The sequence below is a fragment of the Anser brachyrhynchus genome (assembly GCF_964034855.1).
Source record: "Anser brachyrhynchus genome assembly, chromosome: Z".
NCBI classification, from domain to species: Eukaryota; Metazoa; Chordata; class Aves; order Anseriformes; family Anatidae; genus Anser; species Anser brachyrhynchus.
The window spans coordinates 19,925,815-19,946,826 of NC_137697.1; the positions used below are offsets into that span (position 1 = coordinate 19,925,815).

The 21,012-nt window shown below is 39.1% G+C and overlaps 1 protein-coding gene across 8 annotated transcripts in view; it reads left to right on the forward strand.

The window, feature by feature from the left end:
- The first annotated feature begins 5,811 nt into the window (after nucleotides 1–5,811).
- The window catches only part of DMGDH (dimethylglycine dehydrogenase), an 88,562-nt gene continuing 73,361 nt past the window's right edge, over nucleotides 5,812–21,012 (forward strand). For 2 of the 8 annotated variants that reach the window (XM_080573102.1, XM_080573103.1), the window contains exon 1: nucleotides 13,053–13,105. Coding sequence is in view for 5 of the 8 variants with exons in the window: in XM_080573098.1 (XP_080429224.1) it covers nucleotides 13,062–13,105 (44 nt within the window). In the remaining 3 variants the exon portion in view is untranslated. Of the gene's footprint in view, nucleotides 6,277–13,033; nucleotides 13,106–21,012 lie in introns of those variants that run through there. The other 6 variants (XM_080573098.1, XM_080573099.1, XM_080573097.1 and 3 more) reach the window with 6 other exon arrangements.

The following is a 21,012-nucleotide window of genomic DNA, read 5'->3' on the forward strand; positions in this document are numbered from 1 at the left end:
GGTGTTCTCCTGCCTGCTAAGTAGAAGGCCTGACATTTAGCCTCACTTATGAAACAAGTTCTCATCCCAATTAAACTGTTCTGGAGAAATACTGGGTAGCATGAGCTGCTGTCTGTAGACATAGCTACACCCGAAGCTGCTGCATACTTGAGTCTGATCCAGTTACTCAGTACAGGAGAAACAGATGGTATCTTCATCTGGTTCTGTCTTCAGCTGAATTGCCATGTGATCCCACTGGCAGTGCTGAGAAAGGGAAGCAGTCCTTGTAAAAAGAAGTCCAAATCTTGTGCTGATGGGCCTGCATGCTTCCCAGTGAATGGTTACATCCCCCCTTGAATCCAGATGATCAGATCTGGAAGAGTAGTGAAGTCCAAGAGAGATTTCATACAGAGCAGTAATTTGTAGTTTAAAGGAGAATGAAAAAGGGGAAATGTGTTTTGTTTCTTTTTGTAACGTCACTGGGCATTGCTGTTTGGCAACCCTCTTAAGTTGTCATACTTCAGTGAAACAGCAGAGTTCCTGGATGTGGGATGAGAGAGGTTGTAGTGTTAGAAATAATACACTTTTCTGTATCCAGATAAGTTCAGCATTAGTAGAAAGTGGTTGTTGATCTGATTCTTTGTTACTGTCATGTGACTGGTGATGAATAGCTGGTCTGAAAGCAAATCAGACTTGTAAGAAAACGAGCAGCTTTTATTTTTAGAAATAAATATTTTTCCTCTTAAGCAGTATCTGAAATCCTTTGCACAAAAATTCAGCTTCTGACTGTGGGCCCTTCAGAATGGAAACAGCATCTAAATCATTACTATGTTTATAGGCAGAAATGACACATAGCCTTTTTAATTAAAATCAGAAGGTTGCTTGTGTCAGATTTTATGCAGAAAACTTAACACTAGTATTCTGTAGCCTATTTGATGAGCCTTACTCTTTTCAGTTCTAACATTTATGCCTTAGGCAAACAATTTGTACTATGAGCAATAGAATATTCAAAACTATTTCCTTACGGATTTATGTTCTGTATCCTCAATTCAATACCCTAACTCACCATACACTCCCCCAAGGTGCCACCCCATCTGAGTAAGAATCAGTATGTGCTATGACTTGCCCAAAGCTATGTTAATATAGGTATGTATGTCTTAGTCACTCAGCTGATGCAAAATATAATCTGTGTATATATACGTATAATGACTGATTTATTTATTTTTTTTAAACTTGTGAAAGATTGATTTACCCTTTTGGCACTTCACCAGGTGAACCAGATTGCTTGAGGTCTCATCCAACCAGAATCATTTGGTGCTTCAAGGTAGTTAAAATTAGTTTACCTTTGGACATTTAATCTGTCAGAATCATCCAGCTGAATGATTTTGCAATTCAATGCTGGTTTCAAATTTGGCTAAAACTGGCCAGCATTTTCAAATATTGTAAGACATGGAGTAACAGAGGCACAAACTGACTGGTGGTGACTGTGTAATCCTTGCTTTCTCAGATCAGGCTACCACAGCACACTTAGCAATGGGCTGTGGCACTGGCACTTCAGTGTTGCTAGCCCAGGCTCTGCTTTTCATATTACCAAGGTTTACTTTCAGCATCTGTTCTACAAATCTCATCCATGCCTGGCATTACTGAAAGGAAACTTAGTAAGACTGTGATCACCTGCTAGATTTTAACATGATGTAACATGATGTAACGTACATAACACAGGCCATTTCTCATAACAGTATTGTATATTTGCTTTAAGACTGCAGTCTTGTTTTCTTTTACAGAGGAACAGGGCATCTGCAGGAGTGGTTTTATTAATGGCTTCTCATGTGCTTGTCATTAATTATCAGCTGACACCTTTTCCAGCCAGTCTTTATTCCTAGAATTGCATCATATGACAAACACATCTTGACATTCTTTGCTGTTGATGCAAGAACTAAAGAGGTCTGAGCTGTCATTGAAGTTCCTGTTGGTAAGTTATTGTCATTGTCCTGTGGCAAATCCCTTCTGCTTAATTGTGCCAAAACTATATTCTGTATATTTATTCCTTTTGGACATATTCTGGTCGTAATAGTTATCAAAAATACAAGATTAACTATTCAAAACAAGGGACAGAGAGATCTTTTGCTAGACAGATATAGCTGGGAGGAAAAAATATTCAAGTATTGTTATTTGATTTAACATAGCAAGCTTATTTATCCATTAATCCCTCAATTTTTTGCTTATTTAAAATATCACTGATTATTTTGCAATTACCAACTGCATTCTTTTTAGTGCTTCCTGTTTTCTATAAGGCTTTAGAATAGATTGATGGACTTTAATTTGTGTTCCATCCTTTGGTCATTTTCAGCCAAGGTTTTGAATATGTTTAATGATAGAAACCAGTATACTGGAGATTTTCACTTGTGAGTAAGTTATGTCAGCTGTAAGATCCTCTGATTTTATTAGATATGTCAACGAAGTTCAACATTTCAAATAAAAAAATTCCGTTGCCTCATCTTTTGTTTACCCTTGCTACAGAGAGATACTTATCATTTCCTTCTGAGAATGGAGGTGTTTCACTGGCGAGCTTGCTGGTTAACAGGAGAGTCCCCATCTGGTGCCTTTGTTCATCATCCCTTCATTTCAGTTTCCCAAATTTCATTTGGAAATTTCCTGAGGACTCTGAGTACTACCGAGTGTATTTTATAATTTTATATGGCAATGAAAACAATTTTTTGTTTGTTTTTTTTTGTTTTGTTTTGTTTAATTGCAGGGTCCTGTTTTTACTTTGAAGAATTGCAAAAGCTTCAATCATCATCTTTCAGTCATCAAAAGTTTAACTTCAGTGTAGGTGATTTATAATTCCTTATTACAGCTATCTGAATGTGAGTCCCCACCGTCCTTCAAATCTGCACTGTTATTATGCTAATATCTTTTAGACAAGTATGTGCTTAACTTCACTACCCTGAATTGTCTCACTGACTTAAACAGAATATCTTCCATTCCAGGTAGTATGGCCAAGATTTCACGTAAGCTATTTGTCTGAACAAGTTTGCAGTCAGAGCAGGCACTAAGAGGCAGAGGAGGGGTTATGGGAAAAGTCAGGTACAAAAAGGGCATAAGTATTGGGGCCACAGTTAGTGGGAAAGTTTCTTTTTGTAAACAGTTATCAAGAGCCTGGCTTGAGTGTGATTTGACCACTGGTTTGAAGTGACCTCTTGAACAGAAATCAAGTTAGGCTATCTGAGTTACATGGGTTCAGACATTGCTATTTTTATTACAGAAACAGTAACCATGTCTGGAAAGGACCTGGACAGATCATGCCAAAGATCCCATTCTCCCAGAACATAATACACTGCCAGATGTCCCTGTCACCTCCTTTCTGAAGTGTCCAAAGATGGAGATTCCTCTTTCTTGTTCAGTGAACTATTGCAATGGCTAGTTTTCTTTGCAATGGTAAAGTGTTTTCTGGTGTCTAACTTGATTTACCTTCTGCAGTTTCAATATTGGGTGAAGTCCTTTGGCTTTATATTGTCTAGAACTTGTTATATTAGTAAAGAATAACAGATTGGGAATGGATGGATATTTGGAAGCCTGGCTTGCTTAGAGAATCTTTCCAAGATTCAAAGAAATATCAAAGAAATGGACATGCTGCCATGGCTGCTGAGACCAGAAAGGAGAGCCTTCTGAACTGAAATGGGATGACAAATCATTGTTGCAGGCCAGAACCTTGAAGGCAAGAATATGAATGATTTGAACTATAAGAAGGCACTCAGTCCTCATGTTGTCATCGCCAGGAATAGTATGTTTTCTCAGGTATCAGAAAGATTATGTCACCAGGAATAAGCAAAGACTCCGGGGTCTGGCATAAAGGACTGCCTTCCAGCTCAGTAAAGGAATTAGTGTAGCAGGAGCACTTTCCTGGGGGAAGCGGCAATGACTGGAGCTCCTAAGTCAGTAGGGATGAGGAAGTAACCCAAGGAGTGTCAGCTTGTAGCAGTGAGAGGAGAAGCACTAGGAAGAAAATAATGAGGAAACAATGGCACAGTGTTTATGGAGTCATTGGTGGGGGATGGAAAGATGATAGTGACATCCTGTATTAATTAGAAGCTTTAAGCCTGTTTTACTGGAACAAATGAGTCAGGAAGGTCAGAGGTATTTATTTACATGACCCACTGTATAATACTAAGTAGTTAAGGTCTGGCCATTCAGAAACAACCAAATGTATTTCAGCAAATACCCACATCTAAAAAAGCCAAGAAGTTTTAACATTTGTTAGCCACAAAGAAAAGTAAAAAAAGAACAGGGAAAATGGTTGAGTGAGATTTTAACCACATCTCTTACTTCCTTCCTCATAGCTGCAGTAGTGGTTGCTGGTTTTGTTTTGTTTCTTATAAGGGAAGCTGTTGTATTTGGCAGTCTTTTAGCTGGTATTAAAGATGATAGTAACTGCTCTTTTTGGATGAAGAAGAAATTAAGATGATGAGCCAGAGCTGCTGTTATTATTGTTGCAGTAAAAGCCTAAATCTGCCTCTTCAATGACAAATTAAGGCAAGCACCCACAAAAGAATAAAGGGGGGGAAAAAAGGCCAAGTTAGAAAGTGCACCTTCTGTTTCTGCTCCTGATTTTAATTTACAACGTTGTTGCTAGAGGAGACTGACCACAGCACGCAGTAACTCCCAAGATTTGGCTAACCTTTATAAGCACTGAGCTGTTTAAAGGCATTGCTTTCCTCTGCCTCCCTGTTTTAGACTTGCATCAGTGCTGCCGAAAATAGTGATCTGGCCAGCTAAGACATAAGCTGACGGCATAGGGAGAGGAACAGAAACAAGAAGATCTACACTGGGGAAACAAAAGGGCGCAAGTGAAGAGACGTGACAGGAGGAGTGCAAGTTGTCTTTCAGCCCAGCGTTTGCTGAAGCTGGCAGAAGAGGCAGTGTCATGCACGCCTTCCCCTTAGGCACACCTCTTGTCAGGATGTTCCTTAGGGCTGATGAAAGGAGACCCAGTGGTGGGTCTGTTTGTTTGTCACACAGTCCTTGTCCTTTATGGTCCTTGGTGGGTACCTGGAGACCTTTCTAGCTTTAATCTTTTCTTTTATAAATAATACTGTTTTACATCTTGCTGCTTCTGTTCAACACTGATGTTTCCTGGCTGTCTTTTCTCAGTCTGAGCTTCTTTCAGAGCATGTGCCATTGGATATCAGATAATCTGAGATGCTGTTCCTATTACAGTTTGACAGCCATGCATCGCTCTTCAAATACCATAATTTACCATGCTACTGTCTGTGTTTTCCTTAAAGAATGATTGCACTTTTCTATGAGCTGGAATGGATACAGGGTAAACGTTAACTAGCCCTTATTAAGCATTTTCTTCCTTAACTTGGGAGGAAAACCTTATTTTGTAAGGAAAGGTTTGTTTGTTTGCTTTTAAGTTTGTTTGCTTCTTCTTTTTTAGGACCAGATGATCCCAGTGTTCAAAACAGTTGGTCTGGCTGGGCTTCCACATGGCAGGTCAAACCGCTGTGTTTCTCTTCAGCCAGCAGCACACGTTCTCTTAACCTACACTTCATGATATCCTGCCATACAGTCTACTTTGTAGTTCCCATCTTCACCATACAATTTCAAATTAACTCTGCATCTTCTTCATACTGATAGCATTGCATATTTTTTTCATTTGGACAATTTGGGATGTAAGTTTCTGCCTCTCAGCCCAGAAGCTGGGCACATCTTTTTGCTTGCAGGCAAAAGGATTTGAAGGAATCAACAAGATTTAAAGAAAATCAGCGCCTCACCCCCTCCCAACCCCCCTCCCCCCCCAACACCACTTTTTTTTTTTTTTTTTTCTTTTTTGGGTTCAGGAAGAATTAGTTGGCGCCTGGATAAGGAATAAATACTGTTTGGTTTGGTCTTGGAGCACCTTGAAAGAAGCAGTTTCTCCAGTTTAAACACGTGCATCCATTTTACCATCACGAACTTTGTCAGCTTGAGGAGATGCAGCCTGGAAGGAAGTGGGAGGTGCAGCTGCAGAGGGACAGGAAACTGCTGGGTGGGAATCTGAAGTGATGAACTAGTTGCAGACAGACTGATGGCACAGCAGCGCACTGTAAATAACTTTGATGGACTGTCGTCAATGATGCAGGTGTGAGGCAAGTCAAGAAAAAAGGTTGAAAGAATGTGGGGTATACTGTGAGGCAAATGCATTCTTATGATGATGCATCTCAACAGTTGTGAAACACTGAAATCCTTGGGCAGGACACTGTAGGTGTAAAAGATAAGTCAGACATAAAACCTTTCAGAGCACTGGAGCAAGAGGTAAGCAGTTTGATTCATTCCTTCTTACTGTTCTACTTTCTCTGCTTTTATTTCCTTTCTAATTTGATTATTGTTTTCCTCTTTCCTCTCCAACTCCATCACTTGCGTTCTTGTTGTTTGGCCTTCTTTGGATGCCCCAAATAGTTCCTAACTGCACTTTTGGATTAAGAAAACAATTTTTCTTCTACTACATTCTCCTCAGAAAACCTAATTTGACTTAAAACCCTTTTGGTTTATGACAAAAATTTATTGAAATTTTGACCCTAAAATATTTTTTCAAAAACTTCAATTCATTTTCTCCCTTGTGCATGAGTGTATGCATTATAAAGATATTTTATTTTATTACCTTCTTCCCTCTAAAATTATTACAATTTAAATCAAAGCAATAATATTTGTGCCTTTATCTTTGGCTAGCTCTGCTCTGCATACTTTTTACTTCCATTTTCTTTCATTTTGCTATTGGGACTTCTAACTGCAAGTTGTTTCTGATTCCTAGTTACAACTCCCAGTTGCTGTAAGACCTTTTGTAGCCTCTTGATTCTCACGTGGAGGAGGCACCTCTAAAAAAAGGAGCATCATTTACAACTTCTTATAAGGTCTTTCAATAACAATAGGAGGAAAATAATGTTCTGTGTATATTCCAGTATTCAGCAAGTACATAGGTTTGTACCTTAACCAAAGTGGTATATGCAGTACACAGATACCCTGAAATATAATGTAATATGCGAGTCCAGCTGAATCACTACATTATCTCTTCTTTTTTACATCTTCTTTTGTGTGGTAAGGGAAGTCATGAATGTTGTGTAATTGATTTGTAATATATATGTGGTATATTTTCTTTTCCAATATGGTGATTTCATTCAGTAAGAACTTCTACTGTTCTCATTAACGTTGTTGGTCTGTGCAGTTTTATTTGCTTTCTAATAGATGAGACAAGGAACAAGCAGGCCAGAGAAAGACATCTGTCTGTCTGCATTCTGGAGGTATTACTTGGCTAGAGAGGGCACTAAGGAGGTTCTCTCTCATCAAAACTGAATTGCAACCCTTTTTTTTTTTTAGACAACAGTTTTATATAAACATAAGCTGCAGACCTGGTGTTGTGCAACTATCATAAATCAAGTAGCTGAAGGCATTACTTATTTCAATTTCAAAAGCATACACCCAAAACCAAGAAATTAAACTAGTTGCAGATACATTCCAGGTAATCTTCTGATTTTAGATTTTAGTTCCAGTTCCTGAACAGCTTCCCAAATTTTCTACCTTTATGTTGTTTTCCTGTTTTGGCATGAATAATTTTTGGGATGAATCTTGGGATATTTCCTGTAAAAGAAGAAACTGAAAATGCAGTTAGGTGTTTTTTTAATGCAATCCAGTGCTTTTATAGAAGCAGAGCGTATTTCTCTGAGTATGTTTGAATTCAAGTAACAGGAGCAAGTTTCTCTGTTCTCAGTTCCAAGCCTTTTTCAGCACAGGCAGCCCCAAACCTCTTGCTTGCTCTAGTTTTTGTTCATGGTCACGTTCCAGCTGCTGTTTCTCTGCTTGGGTCTTGCTTTTTTGCTGACTTGTTTGTATCAGCAGTTTCTCTTCACTGCTCTGTTTGTTACACATGTATACATATGCATGCATATACAAACGCATGCACGCACACACACTGTTCTGCATTCAAATCAATCCCATACGCCCGCGCTATTTCCCACACGCGGGGAGAGCCCATGGGACTGTGCAGCTCAGTGGTTGCTGCGGCCTCCGCGTGGCTCAGTCCCCAGGTGACTGGTTTGCTCCTATTTTAGCCATCACCAAACAAAGGGGTCCTTCTAAATTGTTTCCTCAGGCTGAATGTAAGATAATTATCATGCCCAGAAACTTCAGCTAAGTCATGCAATTGCCCACAGATCAAAGACATACTCATGGGGAATTTGGCTGATAGAGAGAGATAGATCATCCTTTATGGCTCTATCGTTATGCAGATGGCACAACTTGGCACTGAGCAATATCTGTTCCCGAAAACCAAGGTTTTCATTTTTACCAGAAAACATGTATGGTTTCTTGTGTGTGTACCTTCAGTCACTGTGTTAACAGGAATGCTTTGAACTGGTCTGTCTTTAGGAACCCATAATGCTTGTGTCTGCAGCGTACACTGAAACACCATTTTAGGGGTGTGCATAAAAAACCACATAAAACACATTCTTACTTCTACTTTGGCACACACATTTTCTGGAAATGTCCTCTTCAGTGAGCACTAAGTTGTTCAAATTCCACATATTTAAATGACATTTTTAGTAAAAATTTCAGCTTGACTTTTTTAGTTTTTCCATCAGGTATCTAGTGAATCTGATCAATATTGTCCTCATTTAAGTCTGAAATTTTTGTTGGAATGCAGGTAGAGTGTCCAAAGATAAAACTTAGGGCCCAGACTGCCAGCGTGGTATTAGTTTGCAGAGATATAAATGTGGTTTCTGTGTTTTGAAACTGAGGTGCAGCATTACCTTGAGATTTGCTACAGGTGGTCCTGCTCTGGCAGACACAGTTACCTTTGCTTAAAGTTTCAAGAGTCCAAAATCCCATTGTTAATTTTTCTTTGTTTGTTTGTTTCCTGCTTCAATTTTAAATTTAGAAGTGATATCTTAGACAGGAGGAAACAGTCTCAAGTTGCGCCAGGGAGGGTTTAGAGTGGACATTAGGAAGAATTTATTCACAGAGACGGTGGTCAAGCATTGGAAAAGGCTGCCCAGGGAAGTGGTGGAGTCCCCTTCCTGGAGTTATTTATAAGATGTGTGGATGCAGCACTATGGGACATGGCTTAGTGTTGGAACTTGGCAGGTCAGGCTGATGGTTGAACTTGATGATCTTGAAGGTCTTTGCCAACCCAGATGGTTCTATGTTTCTGTGATTTTAGGAACTTGTAGGTTCTTTGGTGGATCCTGTATCTGCCAGCTTTCACTTGTGACACACGTTGGAAAAGTGTATAGAGAGTTTTCCTTCCCTGACAGAGAATACTTATCATGGCTGTGTTTACCTCTTCATTTGTCTCTCAGAACAAGAAGTACTTTTGTCAGTATAGCTTACCAGTTAGTTTGAAACTATTTAGACAAGAAGTCATTTAAACAATTTTATTTCCAGGGGTTTAACAATAAGTATAAAATGCGTATTAATCCTCGGAGCAGATCTTACTTCTTTTTGATAAAAAGCAGCTCAATTTATTGTCATGAGGGTCCCAAAACTGAAGACAGTGCTCAAGATGCGGTCCCACCAGTGCTGCATTCAAGGGGACAATCCCTTCCCTAGTCCTGCTGGCCACACCATTTCTGGTGCAGGCCAGGAGGCTGTTGGCCCTCTTGGCCAGCTGGGCCACAGCTGGCTCACATTCAGCCGGCTCTTGACCAGCATCCCCATGTCCTTTTCTGCCAAGCAACTTTCCAGCCACCTTCCACAAGCCTGTACCGCTACAAGGGGTCATTATGCCCCAAGTGCAGCACCCAGCAATTAGCCCTGTTGCATGCCACGCAAGTGGATGCAGTCCATTGACCTAGCCTGTCCAGATCCCCCCGCAGAGTCTTCCCAGCCTTAACCAGATCAATGCTCCTGCACAGCTTGGTGTGCCATTAGTATTTCTAGGCTAAACAGATAGTGATTTAGGACAAGACTGTGGTCTAGCCTGCCTGCTTGTGTGAGAAATGCAAAAGGGTTTAGGATGCCTTCCTTATTCACATTTTTTTTGCTAGTACATGAGTAGATGCAGGTGATAGTAGCAGATGGGAAGAATAAGAGGATTATGGATGTCTGATGGTGTGGTTCCCAGCCTGTTGGTGGAAATAATAGCTATGTACTGTTCCAGTTGTGTAGGTTGTGTCAGGGTCACAACTGTCTTCTGCTTCACTAAAAAAAATAATTCAGAAACAGGGATGGAAATGGACTTTCCCCCAAAATAAGAGAAAATTTCTAGAGACCTAGACCCTTTGGTGACATCATGGTTCATGTTCTTTTAGCAAAGTAAATTGTGCTCAGTGCAAATCTTGTCTACTTTGATCCGAGACCTCCAGGGACTTGACCTATCCTGAGCAGGGGAAGGATTTTAGAGGAAGCTTTTTTGTGGTCCTGAGGTGTTTCAGCTACTGGCTCTCCTTTGGTCTGTTCCACATCTCAGTGTGGCATAGACGTCACATCCCTACTGTCCAACTATAGCAGCCCTTTACTGACTATGGACTTCTATACAAGGAAAATTATTTCTGTAGTGGTGATTCTTCCTGGAACCACATCAACATGTTGTAGTGGCAAAGAAACATACACTACTGAGTAATGAGACTGCACTGTGGATTATCATCACTTGCTTTTCTGTTACTGCATTCAGAAAGAAAGATGTTAAATACTGATATACAAGTGAAAACACAATGGAGAATTGGTTATGATTGGCATCTGGCTCTACAGTCATTATACTGTGGAATGGAAGGATGCAGGTATGTAAGGAAAAATAACTAAAGGACAAAATTTTCCAGATGAATTATGGTGCTTTCTTGGAGGGAGTGTTCTCCCATTAACATTGAGGGATTCAGAATTGTTTCCATCAGTTCAAGTGCAGAAGGGTTATTTAATTGTTGAGAAGTCTCCAAATGGATCATCCTGACAGGATGCTTCAGCTGATCTATCAGCTGGCTAATATCAGGTGTATGGGGACGTGTTCATTTTCCTAAAATAATTTCTTAGGCATCTAAGCTTTCACAGGGAAATTTGAATATATTCTCCTGTTCTTAGCACACCTAATATAAAGAAATTATCTAAGATTTTGTTTTCATCCTTTTCTGTAGTATCTTAGAATATATTTGCTACGTTTTCTGCTCTGTTCTGTCACTGCAGCTTTTAAAGTCCCCAGTCACAATCAGTAACAGGCACTATCCCAAAACATATCAAAACAATCCTGAATTCACTCACAGGACTCCCAGTGCTGCGAGGCCATTTGTACAGGCAGATATTTGTGCCAGCAGTAAGATTCTTGCAGGACTGTGTCCTTAGACAACAAGTAATATATCAAGTAGAATAAAATAAAGGAACCAGTGAAATATAAACAGTCTTACCATATATTTGTTTCTATTGTTAATATAGATAGATGGAGATGTTCATGGAATTTAAAGGACTACATTTTTGGCTACAGCATGGCAAGCTGCTTTATGTATGAGCTGTATGTAATTATATTGAAAACAAACTTTGCTTCGAGAACATTTTTGGCTCCACTCTGCAATAACACAAAGGGCCTTTGTTTTGCTCTCAGCAGAGTTATTTATGTATTACAAAGGACTTACTAAAGGACACTTTCATCTGATGGTATTCATCCACTAACTTACATTTAAATATTGTGAGTTATGTTCATACAGACCATAATTACTAATATGATCAACTAGACAAAGATCTCTGAAACTAGAAATGGATTTGATCTATACAATCAGACCTCGAACAGCAGTGCAGAGTGGGGTTTGAGATCCAGGGCTTTGAGTCAGCCAGAATGGAAAATGTGACAAGAGGCTTTGCATAATTCACATCAATTATAATCATCTTCAGTTGAATTGAAAATAAAGCTTTTGGTCTCTTAAATGGAAAAAAGGTCGCAGAGAAGAGAGGGACTAACTAGCTGTGGGGAAGAAAGGAATCATGGGGTAAAATGGGTGTGTGAATATCTGCCAAAAACTTACAAGACCTTAGGAAGCTGGATAGAGGAGACTGCACTTTCCTCTGGCTCACCTAAAATTGTCATTACATTAAAGGATTACTTACAGAACTACTGCTTCCCCAGAATTATTCCTGCCCGACCAGCAGGACTTGTGAAACATCTAACTACAGCTGTCTGTTTTACTTCAAATAAAGCATTACCATGAAAAAGCTCTTTAGGGCCCCATTCAGGCCACTTGCTCTCAGTACAAACCTTTGGTTTTGCCACTGCTGAGGTATCCAGGCTTAGGAGTGCACACAGCAATTCAGAACACTGCTTCTACAAGGCTGGAAGACCCTACGGCACCGATGGAGGAGTCGTTTATGATAGTGAAGTTAATTTTGTGAATCAGTCTGAATGTAGTTCCCATTCTTTCTTTTAATTTGGTTTCCCATCTGTGTTCAGTGGTTATTTGCCTGCCTGGATTCTTGTAAAATCAAGCACTTTATAAGAGTACAGAGCAATGAGATGCTGCAAAAAGGGAGGTTATATAAATATAATCCAATTACATAAGCTTCTTCAGATGAATTGCACTTTCATTACCATAACCCTCTGCTACATCCTTGTTGTTTATTCATGCTATTAGTGGTTGAAGAGACTAGATGTTATTTCAGATGAGGAATCCCGGCCTTATTTGCTTTACTCGTTGAAGAATTTTGTTTTGAACACATGAACTGCTTGCAGGTCACATTGCTCCATTCTGTAGCTGCAAACACTAAATGTTTCTAAACATAGGTCTTTCTGAAGAATTTCAGAATTTCTTTACGACAGCATTTCCCTCTGTGCCATTTCCAGGATCAACTATGACCTCTAGCTATAATCTAACTCAAAGTTCATTTTCATTCTACGGGAAATGACAACAAACACTGGAGGGAAGAAGGTGCATGTGCTAGGCTTAGTAATTAAGTAGACCAACAAGGCATCATGATTAGCTCTGTTTACAGGCTATTCCTTGACATCATGCTATTCTTAATTTAGTTATTAACTAAAAGCTGTGGATTCTAAGCATGTCCTTACTGTTCTGAGTGATTGATGGCATTGTTCCATTGTTTCTTTTAGAAACCAGTGAGGGGCAGCAGGTTTTCACATGGAAAATATTACTGTCTTTCATGTTCAAGGAAATACGGAGCTGTGAGTATCGCACACTTTATTATTTTAATGAATTCCATGCATCACCTCATTGGAGATTATAACAAATGTCACTGTATGCTCCTGTAAATGAATGTGATTTTTTGCTCTTTTGTAGAAGCTTCATGTACATGTTCTATATAGCTGGGGAAAAAAAAAAAAAAGTCCTAACAGATGTGTTTGCAAAGCTGTAGAGTGCCTGTAGGATTGGATTCATAAGTAAATCTATCACATGCACAGCACATATTGAGGCACTACTTTTAGAAATGAGGCCAGAATATTAGGATAAAAGAATGAGAAGAGCTTTGATTTATTAGCTGCAACTAGCTAGCTGAGTAACTGAATAGTCAATGTTACTCAGAAATCTCTTTGTGCTTCAGAGAAATAACTGCTTGTTAACCAGACACACTGTTAAAGCAGGTACTGTTTCAGACAGACTATTAAGCGAAGCCATAAACAGTAAAAATGTACCTAACAGTGAACACAGCCCATTCTTGCTTCTATTGCCTCTGCTGCAGTGGACTACATGCATGTGGTCTGTCTGTTGCCTTGATCCTAGCTACGCAGTTATGCCACAGGGAAGTGACCAGCCTGGAGGTCTGGAGCAAAGCATTTTGGTCTGCCAGCCTTTAATGCTCATCTGAGTGATAATGTGTGGCTATCAATAATCCAAGGGAATAATGATTTAAATCCATAATTTTTTTGCTTCTGTTCATGAGAACAGAATAGCTAATCCATTTAAATAGGATTTCTCCATGGTTTCTTCATGAAGCTTTGAACCAGGGGCCAAATCCTCGTTTGGCCAGGCAATTTTCTGCATACCATTTGAAAATACAGCTGGCAGTTGCCATTTGGACACACTCCTATCTCCTTTCTATCCTCAGCTGAAGACAACTTTCATGCACAGCTTTTCAGTAACATCTCAGTGTATATATACAGTAAATATTTTGGTAGAAATTACAAGTGAAAATTAAAAGTCATTGCTGTTAAACCCTGTGCAGCTGGTAATAACTCTATCCAGAATGAATGTAAGGAGTAAATAGATCATAATTCTTTGCTTGTAGTTCTATGCAACCCTCTTTTCAAAGGCTTACATGACAAAACTGATGAAGTATTTTAATTTTCTAGTCAAAGGTAGCTGGAGTGTGAGTTATTGTGGCCATGCTGTCACGTCTTTGGAATGTTCCATATTCCCACAACTGGGAAGAAGCTGGTGGTAAGAGTCACACATATCATCTTTGTGCCACCCAAGGATTGCTTAGTTTCCAGGCAAACACAGCTAATCCAGTTTCCATTCCTTTGTGCTGTCATATCAGTGTTAACAGAATGGAGCACATACACCTTCAGGTCCAAAAAACAAATGCAAATCATCTTTCAGGTCATCGGTGAAAATACTAATTATCTTTGAGTCCTGTCTGCCTCATGCAACCAGCAGAACCAGTCATATTAAACATAGGTGTAGCAGTAGCAAAGTAGGGTGGAATAACAAAGATTTGTCTGCAAAAAGAATTCATAAATGAATAAAAGCATCAAGAAAGACAGTAAGAAGGTTTAAAGAATGTGGCCTCGATTTGCTTCTCGGTCACAGGTCTGTCTTGCCAGGACAGCAGACAAACCTGGCAAGTCCTAGCCTTGCAGAGAGCAGTGGCTACAGTGGATGTAGTACTGCATGCCTGTCACGTCAGCTAATTTCTGCCCCATTGTGTGATTGATACAGTGTTGAATAGCATTTAATATTACACACAGTATCTCTTTGCCTAGGTATTCCTCATTGTACAGGACGAGCACACAGACAGTTAAGGGTGTCTGGTTAAATTTCTTAACTACTAAGAATTAAGCTATGTAGAAAAATCTGCATTTTAGTAATGTTTGGACTTCAGAGTAATGCTAGAGGGGAGGTAAGGAGAAGGCAGTGTTTAGATATATTTTAGGTTTTACACTTGTTAACTACCTTCTATTTTCATGTTTTCTCCACTACCCTGTTTCATATAATTTAAAATATTTGTCTACATCGTATTCCATATTACATTCCCTAACATTTCAAAATAAGAGCCAGCCTGAGCATACTTGAAGTAATACTCCAGCTCTTTCTGTCTGGCAGGAAAATAAGAATGAAATATTGCACAATTGGGTGCTTAGTTATCTTTGGCAGTTCTTGTGAAGAAAAAAATTCCTTGTTAAGTAACAAATACAGGTGTGATTAAGTCTGTTCTGAAGTTAGATACAAATAAAATGCTCTTCTGATTTCTGTGTATAAGCCTGAGAATCCATTTGAGATTCCCCCATCCTGTAGCCATACAGTGAGTCGCCAGGAGGCAGCATTTACACGTTTCAACAAGCCTCTGTATTTAAATTGCAATACGATGACATCTCATCACACAGAAAAAAAGTTTATGCAGGAATTAAAGGGTAAAAACTAAGATTTTAAAAAAGCTTTAGCCATAATAAGACATCTGTTTGATTTTTCATGAAGTTGTAGTAGTGTGATACTACTAAGAAATGCCTTTTTACAGAAAGGTATGGAGGAAAAAGTAGTATCTTCCAGCAGGCCAACTAACAATAATAAAAAAATAAATAAATGCAAGGTTTCCTGCATACAAGCCTTTCTTCGACTTCTTTTTTCATAACTACACTGTAACTATATATAATGCATAATATACAGAAACATATAACTTTTTTTTTTTTTTTTGAAACAATTACATTTTACTAATGTACTGATCACTGATCAAGGAAATGAGTTGGCAAGTAGAGGAGTCATCTGTATGACAACAATTATATCCAGTTTCATGAAATGCAAAAACAATACCACAGTCTTTACTTTCAGTCCTTTGCTATTTGGGCAAAATTCCTCTATTAGAGAGATTAAAAAAAAAAAAAAAAAGGCAGCTCCAGAGATTCAGCAACTTTAATGATACGCATCAGCAAATGCATATGGATTTAGCTTTTGCTTATCAGAGATTTAGCTTTAGATTACTCTGCAGGTAGCCTTTTACTAGTACCACTGTTTGTAACTAGCATTTTCAGAGCAACAGAATGTGTCTGATCTTTTAAAAATGTCTAAAAACTGCACCACACTCAGGATAAGTAACAGCAAGCTATTAAGAAGTCATAGCCTGAGGTTCTAAAGCATGAGGGTCCCTAAAGCTACATAGGACCATAAAATCTTGGGGGAAGGGCTGGTACAGCTATGGCAAATCAGACTATGGAACTGTCTATGGAACCCAAGATACGAGGTTTTCATCTTTGATGGAGAACCATCAACAAGATATGTGGGACTTGGGATAAGGTAGGTAGATCAGGGAATAAGGATGTTCTTCCTTCTATACTCCACTGCACACCTTTTGCAGAAAAGACTTCCCTTCCTTCCCAGTGTAAAAGAACACTACTGCTTGACTCAGAAACAGTACAGTCTTTTTATTCTTGGTCTTCCATGTATCAAACTGTCCTGATTTTGTTCTTTGGCTGAAAATACACCAGCTATAAAGTTTATTAACCTGACTGCTAAAAGGCAGTGACTGGCATACAGGGCTGAACAGGTTTGGTCTCTGGATTTGCAAGCAGATAAGTTGCAAAGTAGGGTTTATTCATTTTTCACCATTTTCCTATTGTATTTCAGCTGCCAGTTCGTCTCTTTCTTCCATTGCATTGAAATGACAACATGCAAATATTTGCAAATGAATGCTACAAAACACTCCTGAACAACCAATTGATAACTGGTAATGCCTGTAAAGCATCTTTTGCTCAATGCATATTTGCTATTGCTCTGTTAGTCATGAGATAGAATTATGCTTCTTCTCTTTATTCCAAATATACACTTCTTGAACTTGCTTTGAAATTCTTTTGTTAGCTACTACCCTCTGCTCAGAATGCCTCAAGTCTTGTTACCCAGAATTTGTTTTTCTTTTCAGTTTTACAACTTTATTGGATATAGAAGCTCTGAGGTGAAGTTGACCAAAATATATTGAGTTCCATCTTCTGATTCCTGAATTTGGAACGTAATTGATTACTCTCTGTCTCAGGAGCTGTGTGTATACAGATCATCCACTGTTGACCAAACTGGTTATCATAATTCCATGGAACTCCATGTAGGTGGAGCTCTGTAAACTCTCTCTTTACAAAACTTACGGCAGAAAGCATCTGTCCATAAACATGTCAATAAGTGGAACATAAAGAAAAGGCAATACAGAAGAATTTTTTCTAATAAAGTGAGATACTGAAAATATATTTTATGATAATCTGCTCATCCTATTTCAATAGTATCTATACCTGGAATAATTTAAGACATTGCAGGATGAAATTAGATTATTTATGTTAGATATTTTATCAAGTCAATATAGTAGAACAAGACATATATGAACTGACTTTTTTTTTAATGCTTAGTTAAAAACTGTCACTGAACCTAGCACTGCAGTTATGGATAGAATTGAAGTAGGAAGGCATGAGCCACAAACTGCTTTTGGAAGAACTTGATGGTACATGGAGATTTCTGTTTCAGTAGGATTCCTATAAAACTCTCCTCCAAAAGCAAGAGGAAAAAAAAGTGTTTTCCATGATTTTGTATCTTACTCCAGAACATCCTACTTTACAAAAGAAAGCAAATCTTTGCTTTCCTGCAGTTTACAGGTAAATCAAGCCAGCCAGCAAGATGGAGACGTGATTGTACAACTGAAATTTCTTAAGCCATCAAGCATTCTTTGCATGGGATTCCTGAAAAAATTTGGAGCTCACTGAAAATGTATTTATCTTCTCTGTGGAGCACAGTGAGCTTGTAGAAAGTTTCCAAAGCTTATTTCTTGTTCAAATCCCTCTTGTCCTTACATTCATCCTAGTTAGCAAAGGTTTGTTGTTTACATAGCAAAGACTTTGTATTTTCACTTCTGGACCTAGACTTCCAAAGTTCAGGTCATTTCAATTCTGCTTCCATGTGAAAAATGCTAAGACCCAGGAAGCTCTGGTAAAAGATCTGATGGAGATGATCTCTGGGTTTGTGATGAATCACAGACACAGAAGCCACAGAGAAAGAATGGACAAACAGGGTCTCTCAATCAGAAGAGAGAAAGAAGGAATGTGTATGAATCTTCAAATGTATAAAAGGTTTCAGGGAAGACAAAGGGAATAAATTCTTCGTGTCTATAATGATCTGGAAAGAAATAATGGATTAAAATTCCATCATGGTGTATTCAAATTATATCAAGGAGTATTCAGATTAATCACAGAATCACAGAATGGTTGAGGTTGGAAGAGACCTCCAGAGATCATCTAGTCCAGCCCCACTGCTCAAGCAGGGTCACCAAATTAAGAACAATTTCTTAAGACAAGGGAAGTAACCATATTGGGTGGGGTTGGCACAGAGTCTCTATGGTTAGGTGCCTTTCCAAACAGTTGATACAAATGTATCCTATGAACAGCTGATCCTGCCTTATGGTACTAAATAGAGCCTGTGGCTGCCTGAAGCCCCTTTCATTTCTAATTATCAAAGTTTTCAGACAGGCTTCCTAGGGAAACAAATTTCCTAGGATTGTGCTCTTGGTCCATCTTATTTCCTTAACTAGTCATATAATAAAGCATTAGAAAGCTTAAAAAAAATCTAACAGCTCCTTAACCCCTCACTCAGATGTTACACAGAAAGAAATCGGAAATAAAACTTTGTTGGCTTTTCTGCAGGATTTTTGTTTATGTTTGGGATTTGTTTGTTTGTTTTCCTGTAGAGGTTGAGGGTTCTGTAGTGATCAATAAAGCACCTGGTCAATTTCTTTCTAAGCCCAGTTTGAGATAACAATCTAACAGGCATCATGCACCTTTACCCTTGGGCCAGGTCTCCTTTAGAACAGTTTTTAAACTCCTCAGTGTTTCTCATCATCATTATTGGTTATTAAAATTTGGTCCTTTTTAAACTGGGTATCTAAAAGTAAGTCCTTAAAATAATATTTGATTGTTATCTTAAATGTTATGGTTCTTAAATGTTCTGTATTGTCAAGTCACAGAATCAATCATAGAATATCCCAAGATGGAAGGGACCCACAGGGATCATCCAGTCCAAAAACTGGTTCCAAACAGGTGTCCCCAGAAATTCAGACCATATGACTGAGAGCACAGTCCAAACACTTCTTAAACTCTGACGGGATTGGTGCAGTGACTATGTCCCTGGGGAGCCTGTTCCAGTGCGTGACAACCCTCTCGGTGAAGAACCTCTTCCTGATGTCCAGCCTGAACCTCCCCTGTCACAGCTTGACTCCATTTCCTCAGGTCATAGAATCATAGAATCATTAAGGTTGGAAAAGACCTTCAAGATCATCTGGTCCAACCATTGCTGCTCACCAGAGAGAATAGATTGTTGCCTGCCCCTCCGCTCCCCCTCACGAGGAAGCTGTAGGCCCCAATGAGGTCTCCCCACAGCCTCCTCTTCTCCAGGCTGAATAGGCCCAGCGACCTCAGCTGCTCCTCATACGTCTTCCCCTCTAGGCCCTTCACCATCTTCGTTGCCCTCCTCTGGACACTCTCCAACAGTTTCATGTCCTTTCTGTACTGTGGTGCCCAGAACTGCACACAGTACTCGAGGTGAGGCTGCATCAGCGCGGAGTAGAGCAGGACAATCACTTCCCTCGACCGACTAGCAATGCCGTGCTTGATGCACCCCAGGACACGGTTGGCCCTCCTGGCTGCGAGGGCACACTGCTGGCTCATATTCAACTTGCTGTCAACCACAACCCCCAGATCCCTCTCTGCGGGGCTGCTCTCCAGCGTCTCATTGCCCAGTCTGTACGTATAGCCAGGGTTGCCCTGTCCCAGGTGCAGGACCCGGCACTTGCTTTTGTTAAACTTCATGCGGTTGGTGATTGCCCAGCTCTCCAATCTGTCCAGATCTCTCTGCAAGGTCCTTCCACCCTCGATAATTCACTCACTTCAATATGAATTTTTGCATGTTTGGGCTTTAAAAAAAAAAAAAAGTCAGTCCAGCTGTTTCTATACAGTATGATGGTCAAGCTGCATCTTTTCCTACAGGAAGTGCCTAAACTGGTAATGATTGCACAAAGCACTTCCTTAGCAATTGTAGCTCATATTTTAGCCACTTCGTCATGCATATATCTTTAATGCTGTGATCATTTTGGTGGTGATCAAAGAGATGGCTTTTTTGGTTCATAGATTTTGCATAGTTGCATTTTCTGCAGGGAGAACTTCCAGAAGGGTTTAGGAAGGAAAGGAGTTTAATGTAATGCACAGATATGTAAATGGATGCTTTCCAAAATAGTCTACATTTAAAAATATTCACTTTCTTGATTTGTCTGCTTTTGGCTTTTAGCCAAAATTTCCAGGTTGCATTTATTTCAATCTGCTAAAGACATGGTGAAAGCAGATGACTTTCTCTAAAATTTGCGTGCCAATAACAGCCTGAAAAATATATTTGAATTTTCCCAGTAAAGTGTTGCATATTGAAATGTTTCTTGGACTTTTGAATATCAGCATGGATATAGAAATAATGAAATAATCTTATACATAAAAAGTAGCCCAACTAAGGCTTTCAATATTCTAACTTCAAGAATATTTTCATAAAGGAAGGCAGCGGCTCTAATGCAGGATGGGTGGGAATGAGATTTCAGACAGAACTCTCAGTTGTGTAGTATTTCACAAAAATAAACTATGGAAATATGTCCTTCATGGTTTCCAAGTATAGAGATACCTTTCCTAAGAAAACCTTTCTCAGCAAATTTACCGTTCAATTTTTCTTTCCTTTTTTTAAACTTATGTGGATGATTCTGTTACCTAACAGGGTTTTCACACCTTCTTATTGCTAATTTTCTATAGAATACTCGATTTTTAATAAAACCAAGTGTTTCAAATGAGATATCCAGAAATCAGCTGGAGCATTTGACAATGACAGTTGTTTACTTGAGTTATGTTACTTTGTTTGA